Source organism: Paralichthys olivaceus, chromosome 4 (assembly GCF_024713975.1).
Source record: "Paralichthys olivaceus isolate ysfri-2021 chromosome 4, ASM2471397v2, whole genome shotgun sequence".
Lineage (NCBI taxonomy): Eukaryota > Metazoa > Chordata > Actinopteri > Pleuronectiformes > Paralichthyidae > Paralichthys > Paralichthys olivaceus.
In genome coordinates, this window is record NC_091096.1 from 18,481,683 (window position 1) to 18,494,511 (window position 12,829).

At 44.3% G+C, this 12,829-nt stretch overlaps 2 protein-coding genes across 4 annotated transcripts in view; one reads left to right on the forward strand and one right to left on the reverse strand.

Moving 5' to 3' along the window:
- The window catches only part of igsf9b (immunoglobulin superfamily, member 9b), a 27,731-nt gene extending 19,961 nt beyond the window's left edge, over positions 1–7,770 (forward strand). Inside the window, exons 14-22 of one of the 2 annotated variants that reach the window (XM_020094003.2) lie at positions 4–179; positions 280–512; positions 721–805; positions 1,377–1,547; positions 1,701–1,737; positions 2,036–5,386; positions 5,544–5,713; positions 5,892–6,103; positions 6,324–7,770. In XM_020094003.2, the coding sequence (XP_019949562.2) occupies positions 4–179; positions 280–512; positions 721–805; positions 1,377–1,547; positions 1,701–1,737; positions 2,036–5,386; positions 5,544–5,713; positions 5,892–6,091 (4,423 nt within the window). In that variant the 3' untranslated portion in view covers positions 6,092–6,103; positions 6,324–7,770. The remainder of the gene's footprint in view (positions 1–3; positions 180–279; positions 513–720; positions 806–1,376; positions 1,548–1,700; positions 1,738–2,035; positions 5,387–5,543; positions 5,714–5,891; positions 6,104–6,323) is intronic. The other variant, XM_020094004.2, reaches the window with a different exon arrangement.
- Positions 7,768–12,572, reverse strand: LOC109633645 (aurora kinase B-like). Of its 2 annotated transcripts, XM_069524047.1 has the most exons (8): positions 11,703–12,572; positions 10,361–11,248; positions 9,719–9,813; positions 9,511–9,558; positions 9,191–9,409; positions 8,525–8,702; positions 8,233–8,406; positions 7,768–8,120 (listed from the first exon to the last, which is right to left on the reverse strand). In XM_069524047.1, the coding sequence occupies exons 2-8, from the start codon at positions 11,238–11,240 to the stop codon at positions 8,029–8,031; spliced, it is 1,686 nt and encodes a 561-aa protein (XP_069380148.1). In that variant the 5' UTR covers positions 11,241–11,248; positions 11,703–12,572; the 3' UTR covers positions 7,768–8,028. The 2 variants fall into 2 exon arrangements, with proteins under 2 accessions (XP_069380148.1, XP_069380149.1); XM_069524048.1 differs by lacking the exon at positions 9,511–9,558.
- Positions 12,573–12,829: the final 257 nt, after the last annotated feature.

Below are 12,829 nucleotides of genomic sequence, written 5' to 3' on the forward strand. Positions count from 1 at the left end.
CAGGGTGAAGCAGGCTTCCAGGGGGAAACACGAATGGGCTTCTTTGCCTGTCCCCACATCCAAAAACTACCTTCTGGTAACCGGACTACTTGCTGGCACCAGCTATCAGTTCAGTGTTCTACCTCAGAATAAACTCGGCTCTGGACCTTTTAGCGAAATTGTTTCTGTGCGAACACAAGGTTTGTGCAAGTGAACGTATGTTACATTGTCAGTTTCCTCTGCTCTATACTGTTTTGCTTTATTGTATCAGTATGAACTTATATCAGGTCTTCTTATCAGCTGTGCCCACAGAACCTCCTACGGCTGTCAGCATAATCCTGGATCCTCCCACGTTCCTGTCAGCCAACCGGACTAAACGAGGCGTCCTCCTCCAGTGGTCGCCTCCAGAGGCTCCTTCCTCTCCACTGACAGGCTATGTGCTACAGGCCCGCAGGGATCAGGGCCGCTGGGTCATCCTCAGCAACAACATCAGTGCCAATCAGAGCGAACTACTTGTACAAGGACTGATACGGGTAATAATATGTTCATTTCTTACTTTGAATCTTTCCAAATATCAATCAGTGTCCCCTCTGTGTTTCTGGTTGAATAAAAATTAAATAGCTCTAGTGCTGAAATATTTATTTCAAACTAATGCTATGATAAATAATGAAAATGTTCTACACTAGTTTTTACTTTCATTCTGTGGAGCTAAATGAAACCTCCTATTTTTCTTTCTCTCAGGACTCTAGTTATGATTTGAGGCTGATGTCCCGCAGCAACAAATTACTCAGTGAACCCAGTGAGGCTGTCAATGTATCCACCATAGGTAAGTGGCTTTTTAAGAATAACCACATTAGCATTATATGCATTATATGCATGTGGAGTCAACATCAGTTTTGACATATACACTGTCTATTATTGGATATTTTTTAAACATTAGATGGCAACAGATATGGCTGGAGACATTATGTTTTCAGGTTTTCCTTCTCTGCCTAGATATGCTTGTCAGGAGAATTTCAGGAGCTCCATGAGGGAGTTTTTACAATTATGGTACAAATACTCCATTCAGCTGATTAGATGTTGGTGAAAAGTGAAGGTCACTCATGTCCGTCCCATTATTGTGAACAGGAAATATCAGGATCGCCTGGAGGGAATCTATTATAACAAACGCTATTAATCTAATGCCTATAATTACATAAAACACTCAAAAAACGTATTATATTATATTTTTATATACATTCTCTGCACTATAAAGATATAATTCTCTATATAATGAGTCTGGATAGACATGCATGTATACTGCAGCCTGACTGGTTGGCAGAGGCACACAACAGTGAGGTGCTAATTCTAGTAAGAGACTGTATTTATTATCCTCATTGACTCCGGTCTATTTACAGGGATGGAGATTTACCCTCTGCGCCCAAGTTTCTTGGAGGTCATCCCTGAGCCCCTGTTGGCTGGTGTGTTAGGAGGAGTGTGCTTCCTGTTTGTGGCCATCGTTCTCTCCTTGGTGACAGCATGCTATATGAGTCACAGAAGACGGCAGCGTCACAGGAAGAGAAGAAAAGGTAAAACATCAGAACCCAATACAAAAAATATGTAACTGTTTGTATTGGTGTCCAGAAAAGGGAAATTGTTTTGATTTAAACACTTTGATGATGATTTGATAATTTCAACTGTGCAACTGTTTGAAATTTGATCTTTTCCTCACTTGTTCTTAGATCTGCCATCTGCCTTTCAGAAGAACTCATCTCCAGAGTAAGTCTCCTCATAAATTGATTGATTGATTGGTTGATAATGTGATTTCCTCACTATTAATCGCTGTATTTGCAGCTCTGTTAATAAATATTTAAGCTTGAATGTTGTTGAATTCATGTATTGTTATTGTAGGTGTTATGTTGTTGATTACATTTTGACTGAAAATACTTGTCATTACAATCTCTACAATGCACAGTGTAGTATAAATGCGAAGGAAGTTAAAAATTGCAGCTTTAAATGCTTTTTGTTATAATCCACAGTACTATAAAGTTGTTTTTCTTGTGTTCTTCTTTCTCAGAGCTCGCTCGCCTCCTCGCAGCCCAGACAGTGTCCTAAAGCTGAAGCTGTGTCCACCACTTCCCTTCTTCCCCACTTCGTCTTCACAGTCTGACCGTTCCTCCTTCGATAAAGGCAGCCGTGGAGAATATCATGACCAGCGGAAACAACTCCTCTCCAACTCCTCTCCACCACCTCATTACACACTTTTTGAGAGTCACTTGGGGTCTCAGGCTCCCTCACCAACTGCTTTGGAGTCTATTTCCAGAGGGCCAGATGGACGCTTCATTATCCAACCGCTGCTAGAGGTTTCCAGTCATTCAAATAATAAAAACTTGAAGAAGGATGTCCTGCAAATTAATGGTGGAGCAAGTGGCTCAGGGAGCAACCGGACGTCATTCAGGGACTCTCCAAAGTCAAGCATACTCAGCTCAGAGAAGGAGGAGAGGAAGGATTCTCCTTTCACTGTGGACGTCCCAGAGCTCAACAGACCTCCTTCTTCACCTGGCAGAGTACGGGCCATGGCCAGAAACTTCTCCCGTCAGGGCTGCTTTTATTCGGACGATGAACAAGGCTCAGAGGCTCTACTGGAAAGAGCCAGCTTTTATTCAGACAGCAGCGAGAAAAAACCCAGCGATTCTCTCAGGAGACATCGCATGCCGGGTCACAACGAAGATCTGTTCTCCGGTTTGGGCAAGAGAACAAAGCTCCTGGATAGAGATCGACCTCACCATTCAGGCTACCAGCCAATGGAAAGTCAGCTGACTAATAACAGCACCCTGGTCTCACAGCTAGACAGTGGACTGGAGAGGGATAACATTAATAAGTGTGTCCAACTTGCAAAGGAGAGAGAGGAAATGGAGAGGGAGCTAGAGAACTATACAGCCGATCAGAGAAGCAGTAGTCGGGGAAGACATGAGCGACAGTCAACAGAGAGGGATGCAGAGGAAGAGCCAGTATGGAAGCCACAAGATGTAACTATCAGACAGAAACACAGGCCTTCTGGTCAGACAAGTCGGGTATCTGACTATAGGAGGGCGTGCTACTTCGGGAACACCAGCAGTCCCATGGACCGGCTCCCTACATCTCGCATACAGTGGGACATCAGCCCTGTTACCTCTTTTACCAACCTTGTTCCTTTACAGAGCCCCCGACAGACCATGTCGCCCAGGTCACAGCATCCTCGCACATGTAGGGAAATCTCTGAGGACTCTCTGGCAGTTGATTCATCATACTCTCCTGTCACCCAGAACACCTCCCTCCCCATGCTTTCGCCTGATGTTGCCTCCAAAAGCTCACCTGTTTCTGGTTTAGAAACACCAACCAGAGGCAGGTCACTGAGTCCTCGGAGAGAGCTGGATATATGCAGAAAGTCCGTGACTGAGCAGGGCTTACAAGAAAGGACGCAGGACAGAGGTTTCTCCTCAAAGTCCAGGCATTCATATTCTGATGCAGGCAATCAGCCCTGGGATTCTGCTGCCAGTGGTCCTATAGGCGACAGTGAGAGGCTGCAAAGTTCAGCTTCACCACAATATAATCAGCCCGACAGAACTAGAGACTACACAGCTAAAAGGGATATCAGTCCCTCGAGTTATTCTACATTACCCTACGAACACCAGGACGTTGGGGCAAAGGCCAAAGACAGAGAGACTCGTGGCCGGTGGAGCTCTGGGTTTAACTCAGAGTTAGAAAGAGAGGGTGTCCGAACACGCTCCAGGAGGAGTGACAAATGTCTTTTCTCTGATAGTCCCAGCCCTCTTTCAACACTCACCCTTGTAGAAGAGGTAGAGAGCGACCAGTCCCAATTTTCTGTGCCTAGAATGTCAGAGTCCTTCAATGTCAAACCTGCTGCCCCATCTCCCAAAATTCCCCCACTGCAGACAAGTGCAATTCTTGAGTACCTGAGCCTTCCAGGTTTCATTGAAATGAGCGTGGATGAGCCTGTGGAAGAAGCTGAAATCACAGACACTGCTGGACAAAGTTCAGATCTAAAATCAGAAAAATCTCTGCTGACAAAGCCTGACGTAGTTCCTAAAAACTGGGAGGTTCATGTTCAAGAAAACCAAGAAATGAGCTCAAACCAAAAGGTTTGCCTTGAACGAACTCAGTCTGGTGTGGGTGCAGAGCCCGGCATTGATGCCTGTAGAAAACAAGGCTATAAACGCTCGCTCCACGTTGAAACTAGAGATTCTTCACACAGAGTAAGGTTTCCTGATGAGATGAGACCTTCATCACATGGTCCAGAGAAAACAAGCAAACAGCTATATGATGAGAAAACACAAATTCGAGCTGCGAATAAAAGCACAGACAGACCTGAATCCAGACTTGGATCCAGGTCAGCTCACACCTTGCTCAGTGCGGCAAAAGGAATGGCAGATTTAGTGTCAAAACATTCCTGGAGTTTTGCAGACAGTAGTGAGTCTTTACCAGAGCAATCCCAAAGACAAGCTTCTCAGGGCAGCAGGACTAATAACATTGCATCCCGGATAAGTCAAGCCCCTGTGCCATTTCTAAAGAAGTCTTTAAGTATTGGCCCTTGTAGGACGCTCTCAGGCATGGGACCACCTCGTCCTTTCCTAAAGAAATCCATCAGTTTAGGCTCACAGAGGTGGGAGCATTTTGAGAGCCCAAGGACATATATTTCTGAGAGGTGTTACTGGGATGAGTTCCCAAACCCAGATGTCAGGGTGAAGTCCTTCAGTTTGGGCCGCACTCCATCTTCCCTTCCCAGGCCTGGCCCCTCATGGAGGGAGTATGTCCCGTTCAGACAGCCTAGCATAGGGAGCTTAGAGAGGCCTCATCAAACACAAAGATCATTAGCTAGTCCCTGCTACCTCAATCCTATGTACCCACCCAGAAACACCTCAATCTCCCCAATGCTGGAACCCTCAGATCCAAGACGGCAAGCCACTGTTTTCCTTGAGTCCTCCAGGTGGTCTCCTTCTTACCAAGAAACTCTGAGGTCTGCCCAGCATAAATATGTCCCCATGCCGTCCTCCATTCCCATGCCGCAGTACCAACACTGGCCAGGCTCCAGAGGGGAAAACATGAGACCCATGGACCCCAGGAGGGGCCCTCCAAGGTCCTACCTGCCCAGAGGCATTAGCTGGCCCTCCCCTTATTACGCACCCTTCCCGCCCAGGGAGGGAGAGAGTTACAGACAGTCAGACAGAATGATGGGTAGGGGAGGGGAGACTGAGAGCCGAGAGGGCGGGAGGGCCAGTTATGCCAGTCAGAGCAGTGGTAGAGGCAGCGCTGGTCTCTTCCAACATTCCCTGTCCATCACTCCCACACTGCTCAGCTCCCCCGAGACGACGGAGGAGAGTGAGCGGCATAGAGCTGAGATGGATCTGCCAGAGAGGAGAGCGAAAAGGTGAAACGTCGCCACCACACCTGGACAATAACAACCAACACACTGGAGTGTCTTCTTGGCAGAGGGATTCATTTGTGTTTCCATATGAGTTCAGTGTTTTTTGTGTCTTCTTTGTCATGACTGTTTTCTGACCTCTTTATTTTGTCTATCTCATTAGAAGGAACACATCAGTAGATGAAAGTTATGAATGGGACTCTGCTGATGCCTGCGTGGACTCTGAGGTCCTGGACGCCATGAGGTTTGATCAGTCACAAATAAGCTCACGGAGAGGAAGGGGCGAGCTCAGATATGATCAAGCAGGTGGCGTCCAGGACCAGCAACAGAAAGGTGATCATTTATTTTTTTTTTTAACATGTATTTGATGTTGCATGTGTCATTGTGAGTGTAACGCTTTATGAGACGGTGCTGCATGTGTTCCTCCTGTACCTTCGTGCTGTGATTATTTGTGAGCTTTTCCCATGACATGCCCATCCATGCATTTTCCTGTTCCCGATGCCATCCCCAGGCCCACCTCCCTCACTCAGCCTGCCAGTTTCCAACCCACCTCGCTGCCAGCTCAGCCGCTCCCTAAGCGAGGCGCGCTTCAACGCTCTCCGCCAGGAGTACCAAGAGTACAGGCGGGCTCAGGAATCCGTCTGTACCCGTGAGCCCTGTATCACCCCTGGCTACGATTCAGACTCTGACTCCAACTCCGCACTGCTCTAGCAGTTTAACCTGGTCCGTTACTCTGCCTACCCTCTCACCTCTTTCCATATTTTTCCACCTGTCACTGCTCGCCTGCCTGCATCCTTTTCTTGCCTGCTACTGTATCATCTATGTGCAGTGAATTTGTACATGTCAAAATGTGAGCTGCTCACTTTATAGTTAAAACTGTTTCAACAAATTTTGAAGGGCTATTCTCTAATGCTGTGTTGCTCTCTGCCTTTGTCTTTCACAGGTACATCTAACTCAGATAAATAGCAGTTTAATGAACAGACAACAGCACTGAGGTCCTGGATACTCACACCTCGCTGGAGCTTTCTCATGTGAAAGAACATTCGCTGTTTTTTTGTTTTTGTTCACTGTTATGTCAGACATTATATATTCTGTATTGCATCAAATGTGATGGACTGCAGCTCCTCAGATTATATCCAATGACATGTTTGTTCCACAAAATGAAGCCAGGAAAGGATTATTTATTTTTCTGAGAAGCTTGTTTGTTTGGGGGTGTTTGCTTTTATAACATGACAATCAGGCACACAGCGCCCCCCTGAGGAATGAACTGTGAGGGCTGAATTTCATCTTAATGTCGCATTAAAGACCTTTAATAATAAAAAAGTGCTAATGACAATTACGTAGGTTCGTGTTGATAACATCTGTTTGAGGTAAAAAAGGTTGCTCACAGCATTTTCACCACCATCCTACTCCGTGTATGACTGGTAATTCATTAATAGTACTTAAAGATCAAATTTTTAGGCAACTGACAATTATACTACGAAGGCTCTTATCAGTACATGCTCCTTAACTTTAATACCTCCAAACAATTATTTTCTATATTTAAAAGAAGAGCTTGTTTATTTGACCTGACCTGTTGGTTCCCTGAAATTGTTCATACTTGCTTCATACCTAACTTACTGCAGTTACGTTCAACTGTCACGACTTAATTCACCAAATCACCTCCATAGCCTCCCATATTTGTTCAGAATGTACAAATGTTTATATGTACCTTAATGTGAATGTTCCCTGCTGTTGCATTGTCTGTTCTTCTTCTTCATCTCATCAGATTAAAAAAATGTAACTTTACTCCAATTTAATCTGTCAAACTTTTCCCCTGTGGTCAAATAAGAAAAAACAGGGGAAAGGATTTCTGCCTTATTTTTGCTAATGTTGTACGTACACTGGACGATTGACCCTGGAAAGGTTGAGCTGATGAGCTTGTCAGAAAAAACTGATTAGAGGATTAAAAATGTTTGAAATAATTTTTTGCCCACATAAGTATTTCTGTATATTTACTGAGGTGAGTTCCGATATGCAACAATGTTTACAATTCACATCACTGATGTGACGACAGCACTGTGAATATTTCGACTTCTGATTCTGTATTTGAGTTACAAGTCTTCTAAAATTTGTGCCCATTAACCATTTTTTTTACTGCAAAATGACAAATGCTGTTTTTGTACGTTGCCTGATGCACAAGGGTGTAAAGAATATCTCTGTTGCTGTATTTAGGAAAGATTCAACGTTTGTTATAGATTAATTTAAAACCAAGATGAGAATATTCATGTGGAGTGAGTATGCATTTCTGATGAAGTTTTATATAAACTGGACATTTTTATATCTTGCGACCTGGTTGTTTGTCATTTTGATACATTTGTAATGAATAAATTGCTTTATTCTTAATGTTACACACAAAAATAGTGTTTATTTTTATCAGCATGTGACAATGAACTTGATAATGTCAAGTGATTATAAAGCACCTCTTTGTTCATCCCTTTGACACTGGTTCATTATCTCATTCCTCAATGAGAGCTAACTCAAGCCTGTGCATACCTCCCATCTCACAATATGACGCGATTATCTGCTTTCATAGTGATGTCATTCCAAAATGCAGTTTTGTAACTATGCTAAACATAATTGTCTTTGTCTTTGTGTCGAGCACAAGTTCAGTTCAACCAGGGGTGCTGCCGGATTTGGTAAAGATTGGCTCGCCCTCTGGGATCTATAGCCAGACACTTGTTTAACAGGTCCTGGCAGTCTGAGAAGAGAGGACAGACGACAAAGAAATGATGAGTATAGATTGTACAGCGATGGACAGGAATACAATAACACAGAGGATTACTCAGGTAATCTACTGACACCAGCATTACCTTGAGACCACTCCGTCAAGATTTCGATGTCCTTCCTGAGGAAGCTGCTGGTGGTGAACTCCCTGTTTCCAGTCAGCAATTGGAAGAGTATCGCCCCCAACTGCCAGACTGTGGTGGGGCGGCCCATGTATTCATGACGGATATAAAACTCTGGAGGAAGATATTCAGGAGTTCCTACAATATGGAAGATAGTAGGAGACAGAGAAAAACACAAAGGATGATGAATTTACCATCACTCCAGAGATCAACAGACGAATGATAAGCAGTACCAGAAGCCAGGAAACAGTCATACCAGAAACCAAGGTATAATGTTTGTCTTCCAAATAGCAGCCACACCCAAAGTCGATAATCCGCACTCGAAGGCCATCTGGACCAGTTTCAATCAAGATGTTCTCTAGTTTTAGATCTCGGTGGAAAACTTTGTATGCTTGCAAATGAATGGCTGCATCCACCAGCTGCTTCATTATGACCTGAAACAGAGATAAAGAGACACGTGAGTTAGAGAGGTGAGGAAGGGACTCTGAGGTGGCACTGTCCAAAACGGTCTATGTAGTAGCTGCTCTAGGTATTTTGACCAGAGCCCAGGTGTTGTGAATTTGTTGGAGTTCAAATTTCCATTTTGTGCAAAGGCATCTCTTCATTCTGGAAACAGCAATTTAAAACCAACCTGAGCTAAAGGTCTATGTAGAGGCTGTCAAGGAGCTTTTGAACATATCATGTGAGCTCTAGAACAACGATGAAAAGGAATTTGTGTTCAATTTGTTTTCTTAACCTTTGAACCAAGAATAAATCCAGAGTTCCAACCTAAGAGCGTGAAACCCAAATAGTTATTAAATTCAAAATGTGGTTGGAACCAAATGAAATGTGGGTGTGATAGCAGTCTAAAATTCTCCCCTGAATCGGATGACATTTTCAGAAGTAATCTGGGAAATCGCTCACACACAAGAAATTTCAGTACCTTTGCCAGCTTCTTTTTCATGGGACCAGTGCGCTTTAGAAATTTCCTGAGGGTCACACAGGGTTCTGGTCTCTCCATCACCATAATAACCTCTTTGCCCAGACGGTACCAGTCTAGTAAGGACACGGCTGGAGATTTTCCCACAGACTGTGGTCCGCCTGTGGCTGTAAGCATGAGGCTCACCTCCAATGGGTACCAGGATTGTGTCCCATTATCGGTCTAAAGGAGAAAAGTGTTTTTGTCAACAACAAAGACACAAGAAAAACAAAAAAGGAAAAGAATGACTTAAACAGTTGGTGCTGAGACATCAGGTCACTCACCAATAGAATTTGCTCCATAGCTGAAGCCCTGATGTATTTTATTGCCACCTACAGGACAGAACATGAGCACATTGGTTAGTGGGAGGGATGGCGATGCATGCACCACCCCTCATCTGAATGCTCCAGAGACTTTCCCACTGAACCCCAGGCCCCATTGTGCAGTCATTTGCCAGAGTTCATGTCTGAAAACATTGTGTGTGATACTTACTGGCAATTCATCTGATCGTCTTATACCAGCATATACGACTCCAAAGCCGCCTTTCCCAATCAAGCCTTGCTGCATGTACATTGCCTTGAAGTGGTCTAAAGAGACAAACACAAATTATAGTTCTGAAAAAGATTCCTGACAGAACAACCTCTAACGTAAAATGTTTTATTCCCCAGGACTGACATTTTAATATGTTAACTCAACAGCCACTTTTTCATATCCCCAAGGCTTTAAACCACCACATCTCAAGATTTTGAGTCTGCCCAGATTGAGAAATACCTAAGTCAAATCCATTCCCTTGACAGGCAGCTGTAAGCTCTGAAATAATAAGTTTAAACAAACTGATATGATGTGGTTTTAATTGGGGGCCACGTGTTTGACTAGTTCATGGCCAAAGGCTATAACGTTGTTGTATAACGTAAGTCATTGGCTTGGTCAAGAAATAGTTTGGTATGCAAACACCATGTTGTATCTACACTTCAAGTTTTGTGGTGGCATCAATATTTTCACCTACTCTAATTCCAAAGAAGTCTTCCAACCCCCAAGAAATATCTCCAAACCACACTGATCCCTATTTTAACCTGATATTCATTAGTTCCATGCAAACAGCAGCACAAACATGTTATTTAAAACTCAGCTTGCCTATGTTGGTGTGGCCCATTAACATTGCGTTGTTTCCATCACTCTGCTTTTCATGGGGTGTCTCTATTTCAGTGGTAGCCTCCTTCCCACCGGCACCTCTCAGAGTCTTGACTTCAGTGGCGGCCTCCTTCTTAGTGCCCTTCACCGTCACGTCGCCCAGTAGCTCCACATCTGCGGCAACTCTTCGCCTTTTCCTGGGTGTCTCTATTTCAGTGGCGGCCTCCTTCCCACCGGCATCTCTCCGCCTTTTTGTGAGAGTCTTGACTTCACTGGCGGCCTCTTTCTTAGCGCCCTTCACCGTCACGTCGCCCCGTAGCTCCACATCTGTGGCAACTCTTCGCCTTTTTCTAGGCGTCTCTGTTTCAGTGGCGGCCTCCTTCCCAGCGCCCTTCACCGTCACGTTGCCCAGTAGCTCCACATCTGTGGCAACTCTTCGCCTTTTTCTAGGCGTCTCTGTTTCAGTGGCGGCCTCCTTCCCAGCGCCCTTCACCGTCACGTCGCTCAGTAGCTCCACATCTGCGGCAACTCTACGCCTTTTTCTTGGTGTCTCTATTTCAGTGGCTGCCTCCTGGCCACCGGGACCTCTCCGCCTTTTTGTGAGAGTCTTGACTTCAGTGGCGGCCTCCTTCTTAGTGCCCTTCACCGTCAAGTCGCCCAGTAGCTCCACATCTGCAGCAACTCTTCGCCTTTTCCTGGGTATCTCTATTTCAGTGGCGGCCTCCTTCCTACCAGCACCTCTCAGCCTTTTTGTGAGAGTCTCGATTTCAGTGTTAGCCTCCCTCTTAGTGACCTTCACTGTCACATTGTCCAGTGGCTCCATAGCCCTGGCAACTCTCTGAATTGGGGGTTTTGATTCAGCCTTCCTTTTGATTGGAGCCATACTCAATTCTAGAAAGACACAAACCCATTGTTGACTGCATGTAGTGGATTTTGAATACTATCACCATTTTCTGAACATGGCATCTACTGTTTGGTTAAGGTTCAGTGACAGTAAAATTATTCACTATGAATCTAGCTGCTAACCTACCATATACCAGCAAAAACATATTACCAGTCATTGTCAGTAATTCAGAAATCTAAAAATCTTTTTTATAAAAGCAAGTGAAAAAATCTGACAGTGACGTAAGAATAATATAAACAGTTTCCAATTAAAATCCCTGTGTATCAAGATTTTTAACCTGACACAAGTGTCTATATCTTGGCACAAGAAATAACGAGGCTGTAAGTTGCTGCACTAAAATAAAGTGCTTTGTGTACAAAATACACAGAACTACAGAAAAAAAGACTTGACACACAGCTGGAGAAGCAGCTGCAGCTGATAAGCAGGATATCACATACTGACCTGTATCACGATCTGTCTCAAGTTGATGTTGATCAATTCAGCTCAATGTGTAACAATACCAATGGCAAAAAATGGCAACCCAAATGTCTTGTGGTTTATTGGCAACAGCAATGTGCACCTGCATATAAGCTGTTTGGTAACTATGATCTGAGCATCAAAGACAAAAGCAGCTAATTTCTTTTGATCATTGTGATGCATTAAAGTTGTCTAGAATTCTTTGATATTCCATGACACTCTTGCCCAGGTGGCTTATTGACACAGTGAACCACTAGATCCTTATTTAACCTAAATAAGGATCCTAACCATCCCTTCAGGATCTGGGTGTCTCAGGCTCTGCTCTCTCCCTACTCTCATCCTACCTAAATGACCACACTCCACAATGTGGAGAGGATCTGTGTCCGAACCTTGTCCTCTCACTACTGGGGTCCCTCAAGGTTCTGTCCTGGGTACTCTCCTCTTCTTTGTACACCAACTCTCTCTGCGGTCATTCACTCACATGGCTTTTCCTACCACAACTATGCAGATGACACCCAAGTACACCCTGTCTTTTCCCCAGTCTGAAACACAGGCAGCAGCACAGTCCGCACACCACCTGAAAATGAACCTTGACAAGACCAAACTACTTTTCCTTCCAGGGAAAGGCTCTCCCAGACTGCTAGGAACCTGGGTGTGACACTTGACAGTCAATTCTCCCTTACAGAATAGGGAGAGAGCATAGCCTGAGATAATCAGATCCTGAATGGAGGAAATAAGGATCTGGGGCCTCATTTATAAAACAGTGCGTAGAATTCATACCAAAAGTGTACGTGCGCACAAAAGCCAAAAAATAAAATCTGATTTATAAAACCACCATTTTCTGTGAGTTGTTATATATCTTCTTCAATTGAAGGTTCTTATGGAACAGTTTTGTCACGTGAGTGCAACTGAGGCTGTTGGTCCAATGTAAATGATGAAGTAGATCATTTATTTGGTTTCAGTTCACCTCCTCATGGCTGCATCATCATTTTCCTGTCTCCAAAATGTTTGTACGCATGGGTCAGAATGAGCGTGGCAGTGCGCACATTGTCCCGTCAAGTTTGTTTTTATAAATCCCAGGTTGTTCTGGTAATGATGAAGATAGCAGAACA

Coding starts and splice junctions, on each gene's coding strand:
- LOC109633645 (XM_069524047.1), bottom strand. CDS start 11,240: ATGGCTCCAATCAAAAGGAAGGCTGAATCAAAACCCCCAATTCAGAGA. Junction 9,410..9,510: donor CTATGGAGCAAATTCTATTG/GTGAGTGACCTG, acceptor TTTCTCCTTTAG/ACCGATAATGGGACACAATC. Junction 8,121..8,232: donor CTTGACGGAGTGGTCTCAAG/GTAATGCTGGTG, acceptor CTCTCTTCTCAG/ACTGCCAGGACCTGTTAAAC.